This window comes from Lepidochelys kempii, chromosome 26, assembly GCF_965140285.1.
Source record: "Lepidochelys kempii isolate rLepKem1 chromosome 26, rLepKem1.hap1, whole genome shotgun sequence".
Taxonomy (NCBI): Eukaryota; Metazoa; Chordata; order Testudines; family Cheloniidae; genus Lepidochelys; species Lepidochelys kempii.
Genome location: NC_136405.1, coordinates 1,310,259 through 1,328,254, shown reverse-complemented (window position 1 = coordinate 1,328,254; position 17,996 = coordinate 1,310,259). Strand labels below are relative to the sequence as shown.

The 17,996-nt window shown below is 53.0% G+C and overlaps 1 protein-coding gene across 7 annotated transcripts in view; it reads left to right on the top strand.

The window, feature by feature from the left end:
• The first annotated feature begins 1,331 nt into the window (after positions 1 to 1,331).
• Positions 1,332 to 17,996, top strand: part of IDO1 (indoleamine 2,3-dioxygenase 1) — a 60,969-nt gene continuing 44,304 nt past the window's right edge. The window contains exons 1-6 of one of the 7 annotated variants that reach the window (XM_073325294.2): positions 1,332 to 1,387; positions 4,233 to 4,397; positions 4,495 to 6,735; positions 6,884 to 7,053; positions 7,151 to 7,243; positions 9,218 to 9,340. In XM_073325294.2, coding sequence (XP_073181395.2) covers positions 7,166 to 7,243; positions 9,218 to 9,340 — 201 coding nt within the window. In that variant the 5' untranslated portion in view covers positions 1,332 to 1,387; positions 4,233 to 4,397; positions 4,495 to 6,735; positions 6,884 to 7,053; positions 7,151 to 7,165. Of the gene's footprint in view, positions 1,388 to 1,877; positions 4,106 to 4,232; positions 4,398 to 4,494; positions 6,736 to 6,883; positions 7,054 to 7,150; positions 7,244 to 9,153; positions 9,341 to 17,996 lie in introns of those variants that run through there. The other 6 variants (XM_073325296.2, XM_073325295.2, XM_073325293.2 and 3 more) reach the window with 6 other exon arrangements.

The following is a 17,996-nucleotide window of genomic DNA, read 5'->3' as shown; positions in this document are numbered from 1 at the left end:
GGAACCCGATTCTCTGCAATTGTTACCTGTGCCGCGTAAATTGAAGCTGGGTTGGGTGTGCCGGCCTGCCCCTGCTACAATTACACCTTTAAATCAGCGCTGTGGACGGACCGTCTCTTCCATATGCCAGATGGCAAATGTTAGAGTTTGGGCTGTGGCGTGACCGAGCACTGTGGGGGGAGAGGAGACGGCAGAGGTGGGCCTGTCTCTCCCTTGCACGCTGGGAGAGGGGGGCGAGGGCACCGCCAGCACGCTCTGCTGAGGTGCTGCGGCCTCACCCTCTCGCAGGCTGCCTGGGCCAAGCCAGCCCCCCCTTCCACCGTGGGCTCAGCTGCCTGGGCGGAGGTGGAGGCGACGCGAGGGCAGGGGTCTCTGCCTGGCCCCAAGGGACGCAGCGGGGGCTCCCCGGAGAAGCAGGGGGCGGTTGGCCAGGCACCTGGACCCCACAGCGCGCTTGGTAACAGCGGGCGCTGCCGCCGGCGGGAGGGGGTGCAGGGGGGCTGCAGCCCTTGTAGATGGGGGGGCAGAGGGCCAGGCCCCCCACTTTTTAACAGCTGAGGGGGCAGGAGACAGTGGTACCGTACCCCCCCAACTGATACCGCTGCAAAGGCTCGCCGGTGGAGGGGTCAGGGGTGACCCTGCTCCCCAAAACTATACCCCATCAAAACGTGGGGGGCATGGCTCTCCCCCTTTTACGAATGGGGGGCCCTGACCCCCGGTTCCATCACCGGTGGGTGGGGGCAGTTGAGACAGGGGAAGCTACGGGGAGATGCGGGGGGACGAGAAGGGGAAGCCGCGAGCCGGCACGAGCGGGGGGCGGAGCTCGGGTCGGGGGCGGAGCTCGGGTGGGGCGGCACGAGCGGGGGGCGGAGCTCGGGTCGGGGGGCGGAGCTCGGGTGGGGCGGCACGAGCGGGGGGCGGAGCTCGGGTGGGGCGGCACGAGCGGGGGGCGGAGCTCGGGTCGGGGGGCGGAGCTCGGGTGAGGCGGCACGAGCGGGGGGCGGAGCTCGGGTCGGGCGGCACGAGCGGGGGGCGGAGCTCGGGTCGGGCGGCACGAGCGGGGGGCGGAGCTCGGGTGAGGCGGCACGAGCGGGGGGCGGAGCTCGGGTCGGGGGGCGGAGCTCGGGTGAGGCGGCACGAGCGGGGGGCGGAGCTCGGGTGAGGCGGCACGAGCGGGGGACGGAGCTCGGGTGAGGCGGCACGAGCGGGGGGCGGAGCTCGGGTGAGGCGGCACGAGCGGGGGGCGGAGCTCGGGTCGGGGGGCGGAGCTCGGGTGAGGCGGCACGAGCGGGGGGCGGAGCTCGGGTGAGGCGGCACGAGCGGGGGGCGGAGCTCGGGTCGGGGGCGGAGCTCGGGGACCTCAAGCCGCAGGCCGGGCGGCAAGCAGGTGCGGTATGATGAGAGGAGGAGGCACCTGCCCGAGCGGGGAAACGGGCGTCTCCGATTGGGTGGGAATCTGGGTGGGGCTTGTGGGCGGAGGGCGGAGCCTGCAGAAAGGGGCCGGCCCGCGGCCACAGCCGGCGGCAGAGAAGCGGCGCGGCGGCCGCTGTCGGGTCTCCCCGAGCGCGGGGCAGACGGGCCCGCCCCGCCCCGCCCCGCCCCGCCCCGGCGGGACTTGCCCCGCTGGGGCAGCTGGACGGAAAGGGCCCCCGCGGGCGGGGCCGGGTGGCAGCCCTTGCCGGGGAGGGCTGGGCCGGGCCGGCCGCCTGCGGGCTCCAGGGGCGGGGCCGGGGCAGGACGCAGCCCTGCGCAGGGCACCGGGAAACGTGGTGCCCCAAATCTCCGGGGGCCCTGCGCGGCCGCGGCTTCCCGGGCTCCGGGAGCGGCTCCCGCCCGCCCCGCTGCGGCGCCGAGCGGCCCCCTGCGCGCAGGGAGGCGCCCCTCTCCTTGGGGCGGGGGGGAGAGCGCCGGCCTGAACCCCGCAGTGCCGTGAGCAGCGGGACCTCCCTGTCCCGAGGGCGCAGGTCCCTCCCCCTCGGCTCCGTTAGCCGCCCGCGGAGAGTGACCGCCCTGTAAGAAGGGGGCAGGAGACGCCCCCGTGCCTCAGTGAGGAGGTCGAGCTCGGTAATCCCCGCGGTCAGCGTAGAGTTCAGTCTCCCCTTTTGCCCTGGTGGGGTTAAGAACCGGTGGCATGCTACTCGGTGACCTCCCTGTAATCGGGGTCCGGCTCACGTCCCTGTGGCTGGTGGGGTTTAGGGCTCGCTTACTAGGCTGGAGGCCAGTGACCTGCCTGTAACTTTGGGTTTTGGTCTTTTCCCCTTTTGGCTTTCTCGGCACTGTGGTGCTCCAGCCAGGCAGTCAGGAAGACCGCTCGCTTCACAAGAGTTCAGGTCTGGATTTTCATTCGCCGAGGATATTGAGCCCCTAAGTACCTTGAGACCGAGTGACCGCCCTGTAAGTAGGGTTCTTGTCTCTCAGCATGTGAGCTCCAGGTGCTAAACCCTGCTGGCTGGCTAGTCAGCATGGCCCACCCTGTATCTAGGGTTCTTGTCTCTCCCCGTGTGAGCTGTAAGTGGGAAACCGTGCTGTCTGGCTAGTCGGCTGAGCGCCCTGTAAGTAGGGTTCTGGTCTCATTCCTCTGGCATGAGCAGGGTGACCTTTTGTGCCTTTTTTGAATACGCTGGGCCCATAGCCTTTCCCAGTTTGTTCTTTTTCTGTTTTGGGAAGTGCTGTTTCATCTGGTATGTCTGTGCTGGAGAGCGAATGTGATGTGCATGGGTGTGGAAGGTCTTTAGTTATTATTTATTTGTAAATTGCTGCAGCTTTTTTGGTTTTTTTTTTTTGGTTGGTTTGAATGAGCTCTTCCCAGAACTAGAAAAAGAACTGTTGGTTATTTTGCCCCCCATTTACCCGTATAGTGGCACGATTGATGGTTTGGGTCTCATGCCTTAAGGCTGAAAAGGTGTTTGGGCCCCTTACTTAAGTTCCTCTAGATCGTGTGATCTCCCTGTATCATCCCCCTCTCCCTTCTGGGTGAATGATGGACTTCCAAGAACCTTAGGTCTGCGGGACATCCCTGTAACCAAGGTTGAGGTCTCTTGGTATTTAGGCTCCATTAAGCCAGCCGGTGAGCGTGGCCACCCTGTAAAGACAAGCCCTGGTCACATCCATGGTCCTTGGTGGAAAGGGAGATTAGAGCTTTCTAATACCTTGAGGATATGACCTCCCTATAATTTGGCTTCAGGTCTCTTTTTCCCTTTGGTATGTTAGCTACCTTGTTTAGCCATTTTCCCGCCCCTCTTCCCCCACCCTGTATCGAGGGTTTGGGTCTCATCCCTGACCCTCCCAGCTCTTTTTTAGTACCTTGGCCTTGAGTGGCTGCCCTGTAATTAGGTGGCAGGTCCCATCCCTTGCTTACGGGGGGGTTAGTGAACCCTTTGGGGACCTAGAGCAGCAAGACCTCCCTGCAACTGCAGTTCAGAGGTGTCTCCTTCTTGCTTTCTTGTGACTCTTCTCCTTTTTGGCTTCTGAGTCAGAGTGGCCGTCCTGTAAGAAGGGTGCAGGTCACCCGAGTGGGGATCAGGAACCAGTGGCAGCTAGAGCAGTGAGACCGCCCTGTAACCACAGTTCAGATCGTTCCTCTCTTTTTCTCTTGGGCTTGTGAACCCTTGACAGGCTGCTCGGTGTGACCTCCCTGACTTCTTTCTCGTTTATGTGGGATTAGGGGGCTGTCTTGGTCCCCTGAGAGCTCTCTGTAACTTAGGGTTTTGGTCTCTAGTCATTAAGCTGCTCTTGCAGGCTGGCCAGAGTGACCATTCTGTAATTGGGGCTCAGGTCACGTCCCTCTCGCTTATGGGGGGAATTCAGGTCTTAATCACGCAGGTCTTTGGGACCTCCCTGTAATCAGGGTTGTGTCCTTCTTTTTGCTCTTGTGGGATTATGGCCCTTTAGGCTCAGCAGAGAGATCTCCTCCACAGTTAGGCTGCGAGTCACATTGGCCCCTTTGACGCTCCAGGCACAGTCCTAGTCCTCTGGGGTGAGTTTCAAGCTCGCCCTGGGCTCTGCAGCGACAACTCCTGGGTTCTGGCTTGCTTTTGATCGTCTGAGTCCAGAGAGTCTGCAACAACTGCTGGCGAATTCAAGGTTCCGTTCAACCCTTTACCTGGTTTGTTTATTTTGTTAAACCAGTCAGTACACAGCACCTTGTGTCTGTGAGTCTTGCTGTTTAAAGTGCATTTCTCACTACCCCCTCCCCCACCCCAGGCATAACATGCTGCTGATTTATTTCATAGTGAGGAAGCTGCTGGCTCCACAGTAGGGCATCAGTTGAGTCTTTGGCACTTTGGGAGAGTTGGAGGCCTGGGCATCGAGTGTGCCATCAAAGCACATGATGGAGACAGCTCAGAATTCCCTGCCAGCTATAGGTCGAAGGCTGCCTCTGGAGGCAAGAAGACAAGGTAGCAACTTTAATGCGCACTGTTTATATTTGAAGATCTACAGACTCTCTTAATCCTGTCATAACCTGTCTTGCACACTCCCTCTCTCCATTTCCAGCACGTGAGGAAGAAAATGGGAAGGAGGAAAGAAAAGATGATCCGGAAGATGGAAGAGGAGGAGAAAATACACACCGGGCACAATGACCGTCCTGTAATTAGGGTGGAAGTCCCTCTTCTTTGTGGGGTTGGCGGGGGAGGGGAGAGCACCAGCCTGAATCCAGTAGTACCTTGAGCAGTGAGACCTCCCTATAACTAGGGTGTAGGTCTCTTTCCCCCTCGGCTCCGTTAGCTGGCTGGGGAGTGGTAAGAAGGGTGCAGATGACATCCCTGTGTCTCAGTGATGTCATTGAGCTCTTTAATCCCTATGGGTAATGTAGCCTCCCTGCAAGTAGAGTTCAGTCTCCCCTTTTGCTGTGGTGGGTTTAAGAACCGTTGGCATGCTACTCGGTGACTTCTCTGTAATCGGGGTCTGGCTCACGTCCCTGTGGTTGGTGGGGTTTAGGGCTCACTTACTAGGCTGGACGCCAGTGACCTGCCTGTAACTTTGGGTTTTGGTCTTTTCCCTTTTGGCTTTCTTGGCACTGTGGTGCTTCAGCAAGGCAGTCAGGAAGACTGCTCACTTCACAAGAGTTCAGGTCTTGATTTTCATTCACCGAGGATATTGAGCCCTTAAGTACCTTGAGACCAAGACTGCCCTGTAAGTGGGAAACGGTGCTGTCTGGCTAGCCGGCCTGAGCGCCCAGTAAGTAGGGTTCTGGTCTCGTTTCTCTCTCCTATGGCATAAGCAGGGTGACCTTTTTTTGCCTTTTTAATACGCTGGGCCCTTAGCCTTTCCCAGTTTGCTCTTTTTCTGCTTTGGGAAGTGCTGTGTCATCTGGTATGTCTGTGCTGGAGAGCGAATGTGGTGTGCATGGGGTGAAAGGTCTTTGGTTATTTTATTTTGTAAATTGCTGCAGCTTTTGTGTTTTTGGTTTGGTTTGAATGAGCTCTTCCCAGAACTAGAAAATACTGTTTGTTTGGTTTTTTTATGCCCCCCATTTACCCGTATAGTGGCACGATTGACTGTTTGGGTCTCGTGCCTTAACGCTGAAAAAGCGTTTGGGCCCCTTGCTAAGATCCTCTAGACCGTGTGATCTCCGTGCATCACTTCCCTCTCCCTTCTAGGGGAATGTTGGACTTCCAAGAACCTTAGGTCTGAGGGACCTCCCTGTAACCAAGGTTGAGGTCTCTTGGTATTCTCCATTAAGCCAGCCGGTGAGAGTGGCCACTGTGTAAAGACGAGCACTGGTCACATCCCTGTGCCTTGGTGGAAGGGGAGATTAGAGATTTCTAATACCTTTGGGGATATGACCTGCCTGTAATTTGGCTTCAGGTCTCTCTTTTTTTTTTTTTTCCTCCCCTTTGGTACGTTAGCCACCTTGTTTTAAGACTTCCCCGCTCTCTTCTCTTCTCTCCTACCCCCCCCCCCCCATTCTCAAGGGTACGGGTCTTGTCCCTGGTCCTCTCGGCTCTTTTTAGTACCTTGGCCTTGAGTGGCCTCCCTGTAATTAAGTGGCAGGTCCTATCCCTTGCTTGCGGGGGGTTAGTGAACCCTTTGGGGACCTAGAGCAGCAAGACCTCCCTGCAACTGCAGTTCAGAGGTGTCTCCTTCTTGCTATCTTGTGACTCTTCTCCTTTTTGGCTTCTGAGTCAGAGTGGCCGTCCTGTAAGAAGGGTGCAGGTCACCCGAGTGGGGATCAGGAACCAGTGGCAGCTAGAGCAGTGAGACCGCCCTGTAACCACAGTTCAGATCGTTCCTCTCTTTTTCTTTTGGGCTTGTGAACCCTTGACAGGCTGCTCGGTGTGACCTCCCTGACTTTTCTCGTTTATGTGGGATTAGGAGGCTGTCTTGGTCCCCTGAGAGCTCCTTGTAACTTAGGGTTTTGGTCTCTGGCCAGCCTGCAAGAGCAGCATAATGACTAGAGTGACCATTCTGTAATTGGGGCTCAGGTCACGTCCCTCTTGCTCATGGGGGGCGGGGGGGCAGGGTTCAGGTCTTAATTTTGTGGGACTTCTCTTTTTGCTCTTGTGGGATTATGGCCCTTTAGGCTAAGCAGAGGGACCTCCTCTATAGTTAGGGTACAAGTCACATCAGCCCCTTTGCTGCTGCTGATATGCACTCCAGAGGGCCAGGACTGTGTCCAGCTCATCCTGGGTTCTACAGCGACGCCTCCTGGGTTCTGCCTCTTTTGATCGTCTGAGTCCAGAGAGTCTGCAACAACTGCTGGCGAGTTCAAGGTTCCGTTCAACCCTTTACCTGGTTTGTTTGTTTGTTTTTTTTCTTTCTGTTTTGTTTGTTAAACCAGTTAGTACACAGCACCTTGTGTCTGACTCTTGCTGTTTAAAGTGCATTTCTCACTAACAACCCCCCCCGCCCCGGCATAACATGCTGCTGATTTATTTCATAGTGAGGAAGCTGGAAACCTGGCTCCACAGTAGGGCATCAGTTGAGTCTTTGGCACTTTGGGAGAGTTGGAGGCCTGGGCATCGAGTGTGCCATCAAAGCACATGATGGAGACAGCTCAGAATTCCCTGCCAGCTATAGGTCGAAGGCTGCCTCTGGAGGCAAGAAGACAAGGTAGCAACTTTAATGCGCACTGTTTATATTTGAAGATCTACAGACTCTCTTAATCCTGTCATAACCTGTCTTGCACACTCCCTCTCTCCGTTTCTAGCACGTGAGGAAGAAAATGGGAAGGAGGAAAGAAAAGATGATCCGGAAGATGGAAGAGGAGGAGAAAATACACACCGGGCACAATGACCGTCCTGTAACTAGGGTGGAAGTCCCTCTTCTTTGTGTCGGGGGTTGGGGAGAGAGAGCGCCAGCCTGAACCCAGTAGTACCGTGAGCAGTGAGACCTCCCTATAACTAGGGTGCAGGTCTCTTCCCCCTCTGCTCCGTTAGCCAGCTGGAGAGAGTGACCACCCTGTAAGAAGGGTGCAGGTGACACCCCTGTTACTCAGTGAGGAGGTTGAGCTCTTTAATCCCCATGGTCAGTGTAGCCTCCCTGTAAATAGAGTTCAGGTCTCCCCTTTTGCCGTGGTGGGTTTAAGAACTGGTGGCATGCTACTCGGTGACCTCCCTGTAATCGGGGTCCGGCTCACGTCCCTGTGGCTGGTGGGGTTTAGGGCTCGCTTACTAGGCTGGAGGCCAGTGACCTGCCCGTAACTTTGGGTTTTGGTCTTTCCCCTTTTGGCTTTCTCGGCACTGTGGTGCTCTAGCAAGGCAGTCAGGAAGACCGCTCGCTTCACAAGAGTTCAGGTCTGGATTTTCATTCACCGAGGATATTGAGCCCTTAAGTACCTTGAGACCGAGTGACCGCCCTGTAAGTAGGGTTCTTGTCTCTCTCAGCATGTGAGCTCCAGGTGCTAAACCCTGCTGGCTGGCTAGTCAGCATGGCCCACCCTGTATCTAGGGTTCTTGTCTCTCCCCGTGTGAGCTGTAAGTGGGAAACCGTGCTGTCTGGCTAGTCGGCTGAGCGCCCTGTAAGTAGGGTTCTGGTCTCATTCCTCTGGCATGAGCAGGGTGACCTTTTGTGCCTTTTTTTAATATGCTGGGCCCATAGCCTTTCCCAGTTTGTTCTTTTTCTGTTTTGGGAAGTGCTGTTTCATCTGGTATGTCTGTGCTGGAGAGCGAATGTGATGTGCATGGGTGTGGAAGGTCTTTAGTTATTATTTGTAAATCGCTGCAGCTTTTTTGTTTTTTTTGTATTTTGGTTTGGTTGGTTGGTTTGAATGAGCTGTTCCCAGAACTAGAAAAAGAACTTTTTTTTTATGCCCCTCATTTACTCGTATAGTGGCACAATTGATGGTTTTGGTCTTGTGCCTTAAGCCTGAGAAGGCATTTGGGCCCCTTGCTTAAGTTCCTCTAGACCATGTGATCTCCCTGCATCATCCCCCTCTCCCTTCTGGGGGAATGATGGACTTCAAGAGCCTTAGGTCTGAGGGACCTCCCTGTAACCAAGGTTGAGGTCTCTTGATATTTATGCTCCATTAAGCCAGCCGGTGAGCGTGGCCACTCTGTAAAGACAAACCCTGGTCACATCCATGGTTCTTGGTGGAAAGGGAGATTAGAGCTTTTTAATACCTTGGGGATATGAACTCCCTGTAATTTGGCTTCAGGTCTTTTTCCCTTTGGTACCTTAGCCACCTTGTTTAGCAATTTTCCCTAGAGCAGCAAGACCTGCCTGCAACTGCAGTTCAGAGGTGTCTCCTTCTTGCTTTCTTGTGACTCTTCTCCTTTTTGGTTTGAGTCAGAGTGGCCGTCCTGTAAGAAGGGTGCAGGTCACCCGAGTGGGGGATCAGGAGCCGGTGGCAGCTAGAGCAGCGAGTCCACCCTGTAACCACAGTTCAGATGGTTCCCCTCTCTTTCTCTTGGGCTTATGAACCCTTGACAGGCTGCTCGGTGTGACCTCCCTGACTTCTTTCTCGTTTATGTGGGATTAGGGGGCTGTCTTGGTCCCCTGAGAGCTCCCTGTAACTTAGGGTTTTGGTCTCTAGTCATTATGCTGCTCTTGCAGGCTGGCCAGAGTGACCATTCTGTAATTGGGGCTCAGGTCACGTCCCTCTCGCTTATGGGGGGGAATTCAGGTCTTAATCACGCGGGTCTTTGGGACCTCCCTGTAATCAGGGTTGTGTCCTTCTTCTCTTTTTGCTCTTGTGGGATTATGGCCCTTTAGGCTCAGCAGAGAGATCTCCTCCACAGTTAGGCTGCGAGTCACATTGGCCCCTTTGACGCTCCAGGCACAGTCCTGGCCCTCTGGAGTGAGTTTCAAGCTCGCCCTGGGCTCTGCAGCGACAACTCCTGGGTTCTGCCTCACTTTTGATCGTCTGAGTCCAGGGAGTCTGCAACAACTGCTTGCGAATGTAAGGGTTAGTTCAAGCCTTTACCCCTTTTCCTGTTTTGTGTTTTGTCTATAACAAATGTCTGATATATATCCTCTGTGGACATGCAGATACTATACATTGCTATGATTTATGCTTTATACTACGCAAGTGAAATATTTTGGGTGTTTTTTCTTATTTGCAACACAAGGTATATGGAACCAATTTTTAGATCTCTGGCATTATTACTTTAAGTGAAGGCCTTTGTTTTGTATAGTCGTATTTAAAAAAAATACAGCTATACAAAACAAAGTACCTCTTAGAAAGAGGAGGTTTTTAAATGCTTGCAGTTCTAGTATTCTCTTTCAATTCAAACAGAACTAAAACTCAAGAGGTTTGGAACTAATGTCAAATTTGCTGCTGTTAAATGTTAATAGGAACAAAATGAACTTTAACAGAAGTCATCAGATTTAATAGTAATATTAAAACTATTAAATCAGTCATACTTATCCATATTAAATTTCATAATCTTTTTGGGTTATTAAACATTTGTACACTAAAGTATAGTGTAAAATTATTGTTGCATTTTGGTCAATCTTTTTAAGACACACCCTTTCTAAATCAAATCTCTGACAAAAAGCTATTCCAGACTTACTGTTTTTTTAAGGAACTGAATCTTATTTGACCTTTTAAGTTATTTGTATACTGAAGAAGGTGGTGGGTGTTGTGTTTTTGGTTTTTTTAGGTCTCTCTTAGGTACCATATTTATATTCCCAAGGGAATTCTGCAGATTAAATGTTTAAACTATGGAATTGAACCTGTTAAGACTCTTAAACTTTAACACCTCCTTTATGTAACAGAGGAAGCTGGATGCTCACCCAGGTGATATGGGGTAATACGGTGAAGCAATCCAGCCTGAATTAGTTGAGCTCTTTAGTGTATAGTGTTGCCAACCCCAAATGTTGAATAATCCTGTCAGGCTCACCAAAAATCCTGAGGTTTTCTAAGAATAATAGATGATGATATGTTCTTTGTAGTTGCCTTCTGCTTTTTGAGCTTTTAGGGTGCCCTGGTGACACATTTTTTGTAGCTTTTTGCACAGCCACGGGGGCTAGAAGGTTCCATCTTTAAGAATGGAGGCTGAAATTGTCATCTATTCACTTGACTGTAGGAGCTGGGGCTTTATAGTCTCCAGATCAATATTCTGGGAACAAAGATGAACAAGTTAGTTTAGCGTGCTCTATATCCATTCTGCCTGGATGCAGATAATTATTCTTAAACTGTTTTAAGACTCATGTTCATTATTCAGATTAACTTTTTTTTGTTCGGCCATGGTTTATTCATCCATAGGTTTGGGGGCTACTTCATGGCTTTCCTGCCTAACTGCTGTGAAGGCGGCACCTTTTCAGCGTCCTGGAACTTCTGTGCTCCAGACTCCTCAACTGAGCTGTATTTACTGAAGTCAGAAAGCTAGCTCTTTCCGTTTGCTCTTTTCCCTGCCACCCCAGCAATTTACCCCTCTGTTTCCTAGCTCTCTCACTTACTACTTTCTCCATGGGACAGATCACAAAATAAGTTAGCCAGGAGAATGACAAATAGGTTTGTTTGTTACCTGGCTAGTTGATTTCATGTTCTTGTTTCCGCCTTTTTTTTCTTTTGCTGGCTGCCAGCAAGTCCAGACTGTCTGACTAGGCCTTCAGGTATGGTTCAAATACTGAGAGTATCTTACATTCTTATTTGTACCAGCTGAACTTGGCACTGTTCAGTTCAGAAGCTCAGAATTCAGGGGCTGTGTGCAAGAGTGTGGCTTTGTACCATGAAGCTCTATTTAGTTTTATGTTGCTGCTGCTGCTGCCAGTAAAAGTGCTACTTTGCTGACTCACATGGCATATGGGTGTTCTCATACAGGAGAATGTGGGAGCAGTGCTGAATTTCAGTGATGCTGTAGACAGTTTAATCTCTGGATACATGCCACTTTGCATAACTACCTTATGGTATGTAGTTGTAGCCCTCTTGGTCCCAGGATATTAGAGAGACAAGGTGGGTGAGTTAATATCTTTCATTTAACTAACTGCTGTTGGTGAGCTGAAGCAGTGCTCTGTATGGCTCGAAAGCTTCTCTTTCCAACAGAAGTTGGTCCATAAAAGATCTTGCCTTATCCACCTTGTCTCCCCAAAAAAGGTGTTAGAAATAGTACCCTTAGTACGAAACTGTTTAATCTTAGAAAAATGGTGTCACCCCTGAATATATACCAGATATTAGAGTGCTTGGTTACGTCGATTCCAATCAGGCGTGTGCTGCATGCACTGTTGTCGGAAAGGTTTTCCATTAGCAGCTCCCATCAGGTTGGCGAGGGAGTCCCCTGGACTGGTGCCTCTGTGGTGCTCAAGATATGACCCTGCCGACCTGACCTCCCCCTTCAGTTCCTTCTTGATGGCTGTCGGAACCGTGACTTGCTTGCTTCGCAAGTGTTGCCTTACCATAATTACCTAGTTCTTGTTTTGTAGTTAGTATAGTTAGTCTAGGTGTTTGTGCGTGGGATATTTCCCTATCCCCCTCAAAACCTTGGGCTCATGGCATGTCCCAGCACTCGAGAAGGGGTAAGTCTCGCAGAGCATGTAACAAGCCCATACCAAATACTGACCCCCATGCCTCTTGCCTGAGGGGTCTAGGGGAGGTGCATCAGACCCAGCCCTGAAAAATCTGCAGGGCTTTTAAAAAAGCAGGATTTCCGTGTGAAGCAGCTGCAGCCTGCTCATGGAATCCCCACTTTGTCAAGGATCTACCAAGGATCAGGCGGAGCACTCTGACATTGGTTTGCAACTCTGGGCCGAGGAAGGACTCTAGTGTGAGACTCTCTGCATCGATGATCCCTGGCACCGCAACAAGGAGCAGCAGCCTGGCACCACTCTACTTCCTTGGTGCCCCACAATCACCATAAAAAGACAGAGGGCACTCTCCTCAGAGCTGCGGAACAGCCAGGGGTTGGTTTGCTGCACCCGAGGAAGGCCAGGCTCCCAGACGGCGAGAGTCGGTGCCGTTGACACAGGTTGGGCAGATGCCAAAGGAACTCATGGGTAGTCTGGAAGCCATTGTGCAGGGGGTTACTACTGTGGCTGTTTTTAGACCCCCTAAGCTTACCATCAGGCCCAGGGTACCCCTTCTAGGGGCTCTAGGTCTGTGATCTCAGGACGCCACCCTTCCCAGTCTTCTAGAGGCCTGCCCCTCAGGGAGCTGAAGCTGCCCTCTCCAGGCCACCCCCTCAGAGTGCAGAGGCAGGGCCAAAACCAGCTCAGGACCTGCTGCTAATGCATGGGACAGTCATCCCTGCTGAGCCAGTGGCCAGAGCCTGGTACAGTCCAGGAGCAACCCAGGCAGCTCGAGGGCCGGGAGGCCCTGTACCACCACTTGCCACCTCATCTTCCTTGCCCAATGAGGCGGTAGCAGGGGCGTCAGCCTCAGGGCCCCTACCTGTTGAGCGCAGGGCACACCAAGACCTGCTCTGTCGCATTGCCCGCAACACTGGCCTGTAGGCGGAGGAAGCAGTCGAGGCAGAGGACCCTACGATAGACCTTCTTGCCCCAAAGGTCCCTCCTGGGTGCCGCTACTGGTAATAAAGACCATCCAAAACACTAAACGCCCTGTGGCAAAGTCCAGCCTCCATTCCGCCCACCACTAGGGGCATAGAGAGGAAGTAGTTTGTCCCTTCCAAGGGCTACGAGTACCTCTTCTCACACCTGCACCCTTGCTTCCCGGTTGTCTCAGCAGTAAACAAAAAGGAGCATCAGGGCCGACAGGCACCGGCGCCCAAGTCTATGGAGACTAAAAACATGGACCTCTTCAGCAGAAAGATCTATCCCGCAGGGGACCTCCAGCTGAGGATAGCCAACCAGCAGGCTATCCTCAGCAGGTACAACTGAAATTCTTGAACTTCCATGTCGAAGTATAAGGAGTTCCTTCCAGCGGAATGAAGGGTGGAATTTTCCGCCATAGTCGAGGAGGGGAAGGCAGTAGCAAGGACTTCCCTACAGGCCTCCCTTGATTCAGCTAATTCAGCTGTCCGTCCCTTTCCTCGGTGGTAATGAGAAGAATTTCCTGGCTCCAAGAGTCCAGGTTACTTCCAGAAGTACAACAGTCCTTGCAGGACTGTTCTCAGACCAGACCGACTCAAAGCTGCACAGCCTGAAACACACGAGGGCAATTTCGAAGTCAATGGGGATGCACACGCCAGCTGCCCAGCACAAGCATTTCAAGCCTCAGCCGTAGCATCAGCCCTGCCCTAGACAAGACCCCTGCCACTGAAAGGGGCAGAAATAACAGGCGCAAGCCTTCAAACCATCCGTCAGGGCAGGGACAGGGCCCGACCGAGCCATTGTTGGGCTCCAAACAAGGTTTTTGAAGGGAGGCTCGAGGACGGTGTACCTGCCGCAATGCCAGATCCTTCCCTGTGCTTCATGAATCGTTCGTCCCACTTCTTCCATTCTCGGTCACAAATAACGTCGGACCGCTGGGAGCTCCGCACAGTAGAAGTGGGATATTCTCTCCAGTTCTGCTCCTCCCTTCCCTCCTACCCCCTGTCCTTGTCATGAGCAACTCCTTATCCAGGATGTGCAATCGCTCTATGACATAGGGGCAGTGGAGGAGGTTCCTAAGGGGCAAGGGATTCTATTCCTGATGCTTCCTTTCTTCTCCCCAAGGCAAAGGGGGAGGGGCCTCAGACCCATTCTAGACCTTTGAGGACTCCACCAGTTCATGGTCAAGTTGAAGTTCTCCAGGGTCTCTCTGAGCACGATCATACCTTCCCTGGATCTGGGAGAATGGTATGTCGCCCTCGACATGAAGGATGCATGTGCAGTTATGGTCTCCCATGTTTAAGGATGAATTCAAACTGGAACAGGTACAGAGAAGGGCTACTAGGATGATCCGGGGAACGGAAAACCTGTCTTACAAAAGGAGACTCAAAGAGCTCAGCTTGTTTAGCTTAACCAAAAGAAGGCTGAGGGGAGATATGATTGCTCCCTGTAAATATATCAGAGGGATAAATACCAGGGAGGGAGAAGAATTATTTAAGCTCGGTACCAATGCGGACACAAGAACGAATGGCTATAAGCTGGCCATTGGGAAGTTTAGACTTGAAATTAGATGAAGGTTTCTAACCATCAGAGGAGTAATGCTCTGGAATAGCCTTCCAAAGGGAGCAGTGGAGGCCAAACGACATATCTGGCTTCAAGACTAAGCTCGATCGCCTAATTTTGGCAATTAATTGATCGTTGAATGTTAGTAGTAAATATGCCCAGTGGCCTGTGATGGGATACTAGATAGGGTGGGATCTGAATTACTACAGAGAATTCTTTTCTGGGTGTCTGGCTGATGAGTCTTGCCCACATGCTCAGGGTTTAGCTGATCGCCATGTTTGGGGTCGGGAAGGAATTTTCCTCCAGGGCAGATTGGCAGAGTCCCTGGTGGTTTTTCGCCTTCCCCTGCAGCGTGGGGCACGGGTCACTTGCTGGAGGATTCTCTGCATTTTGAAGTCTTTAAACTATGAGTTGAGGACTTCAGTAGCTCAGACATAGGTCAGGGCTTTGTTACAGGAATGGGTGGGTGAGATTCTGTGGCCCGCCTTGTGCAGGAGGTCAGACTGGATCATAATGGTCCCTTCTGACCTTAAAGTCCTGAGTGTTGAGTCCACATAGCGATTAATCCGGCACACAGGTGCTTCCCGTGCTTTGTGGTCAACCACAAACATTACCGGTTCACAGCCCTTCCCTTTGGCCTTTCCACGGCCCCCCGGGTGTTCAGCAAGCGTATGTCAGTCGTGGCCGCCTTCCTCTGTCGATGGCAGGTGCAAGTATATCCTTACCTGGAAGACTGGCTGCTTTGGGGCCCTCTGCCTGGTCAGGGATACATTCCTTTGGCTGGATCTCTTCCTTAATGTAGCAAAGTCGACCCTGGAACCAACCTAGAGGATAGAGTTCATCAGGGTGGTCCTGGACTCCATTCAGGTGCGGGCCATCCTTCTAGACTCTCATTTCCAAGGTATCGTGGGCCTCATTCAGGGCCTTCAGAGCTTTCCGACCTTGAGAGCAAGAGGTTGCCAGAGTCTCCTCGGCCACGTGGCTTCATGTACATACGTGACCCACCGCACCCGGCTCCGGCTTCGGCCCTTGCACCCCGGGCGGTAGACTGAGGCGAGCCATGCTTGTAACAGCCTGAATTCAGCGGTCACCATCCCGGAGCGGGTCCTCACCTCCCTCGGCTTGTGACTCGATCCCTGGGTGGTGTGCGAGGGAGTCCCCTTTCACAGCCCTTAGCCTTCCTTGTCCCTGGTCATGGATGCATCCGCTCTGGGGTAGGGCACTCATCTGAGAAACCTTTTGGAGTCAGGGGCTGTGGTCTCCATTTGAGCTCTGCCATCAGCTCTCTCATGTTGATATGGAGGGAGTGTGTCTTGCTTGTTAAGACTTCCAGGCGCACCTGTGTAGTTTGTCCGTGAGAACTGCCACACAACACCATGGCCATGTTCTACATCAACAAGCAATGGTGGGGGCCCATTCCTCCCCGTGCCAAGAAGCTGTTCGGCATAGCCCGCTCCATTCACCTGGTAGCATCCTTTCTTCCCGGGATCCAGAATATGCTGGTGGACTGCCTCAGTAGGTCCTTCCAGTCACAGGAGTGGTCCCTCTGGCCAGATGTCATCCACCTCATCTTCCACAGGTGGGGGTTTCCCCAGATTGACTTATTTGCCACCCGCAGCAGTGAGAAGTGCCCAGCGTTCTGCACCTTCCAAGGTTGCAGCCTGGCTTCCCTCACAGATGTGTTCCTGCTTCTCTGGGCAGGCTACCTGCTTTACACCTTTCCTTCGTTCCCCCTCGTGCACGAGGTTGTGCTCAGATCTGCAGGGATGGGGCAAGGGTGACTCCGGTAGCTCCAGTGTGGCCTCGCCAGCATAGGGACAGCAGAGGGTGCTGGTGCGCCTCATTTTGGAGTACCTCCTGCACCTGAAACAGCAAGGCCTGGTGATGTCCTCCATGGAGGTTCACCTTGCTGCCATCTCTGCCTTCCACCCGGGCTCATCTGGCTGCTTGCTCTTCACCAACCCGATGGTCGGTCGCTTTCTCCAGGGCTTGGACCGTCTCTCTCTTCTGATCTGGTAACCTGTCCCTGCATAGGACCTTAACCTTGCCCTTTCAAAGCTCATGGGGGGGGGGGGCCCTGTTTGAACCGCTGGCCACGTGCTCCCTCCTGTATCTTTCCTGGAAGACTGCTTTCCCGGTCGCCATTATGTTGGCGAGACTTGTCTCCGAGCTTGGCCTTTCACACCAGCCAGGGTATTTTCCTGCCTGTTTTTTACCCTAAACCTCATGCTGGTCCCGGAGAGCAGTGGCCAGATTCCCTCTATGTCCACAGGGCCCTTGCCCTAAGCTGTTCATTGCAGTGGTGGACCAGATGAAAGGCCTCCCTGTCTCCTCTCAAAAGATTTGTTCCTGGATCATGTCCAGCATCCGCGCTTGCTATGAGCTGGCTGCGTCGTGACCTCGGCTCTCACCGCACACTCCACGAAGGGCCAGGCCTCGGCGGCGGCGTTCCTGGCCCAGGTACCGATCCAAGAAATCTGCAGGGCAGCGACTCGGTCCTCGGTGTGTAGCTTTGCTTCGCACTACACCATCGTCCAGCACAGGAGAGATGACGTGGCTTTCAGTAGAACGGTTCTGCAGTCAACATTCTTTCACTGTGACCCACTGCCTAGGTAAGGCTTGGGAGTCACCTCATCAGAATCACCTGATTGGAATCGATATGAGCAAGCACTCGAAGAAACGGTTACTCAGCTTCGTAACTGTTTGTTCTTTGGGATGTGTTGCATTCCAAATGTGCCCCGCCTTCCCCCTGTCAGAGTAGCTGGCAAGAAGGAACTGAGGGTGCGCTGGGTCGGCAGGCTCATATATAGAGCATCATCTAGGCGCCACTCCAGGGGGCTCTACAGCCAACCCGATGGATGCCGCAAGGGGGGGAAACTTTCCGACGGCCATGCACGCAGCGCGTGCCTGCCTAGTTGGAGTGGACACGAGCAACATGTCTTGAACAGTTAGTTACAAAGGTGAGTAACCGTGTTTTTCCCTCTGATATTGACCCCTTCTTTCAGCTGTTGGAAATGGGCCACATCCATGCTGATTGAATTGGCCTTGTTAGCGCTGACCCCACACTCGGTAAGGCAACTCCCATCTTTTTATGTGCCGTATATTTATACCTGCCTACTGTATTTTAGTTGGGCATAAGCTTTTGTGGGCTATAACCCACTTCATCGGATGCATGGAGTGGAAAATAGTTGTGGCACCTTAGACTAAGAACGCCTCGTTTTTACATTACAAGGTTTGTCATAAAATGTACTGAATGTATTTCTGATTTAATTTCCTTAGCGTGAATAGCTGTTCCAGTGAGAAAATGCTAATGTACCATCAGTGCCTTGTTTGAATGCAAGGGAAGGGGTGTGCACTTTTTTTTTTTCTCAGATGTCAAGGGATCGTGGGTGAGTCTGAGTGTAAGAACTTTGAAAATTTACCCAGTTTTTAGCCTGGCAGAAGATGTGAAATCTCAGATGTGTAGGTTTAACGTTCGGCACAATAAAGAGCGGGGGCGCCGATCAAACTTACAGCGACGGAAGGCCATTTCAGCCCTACCCCTGGAGACGAGCGTGTCTCCA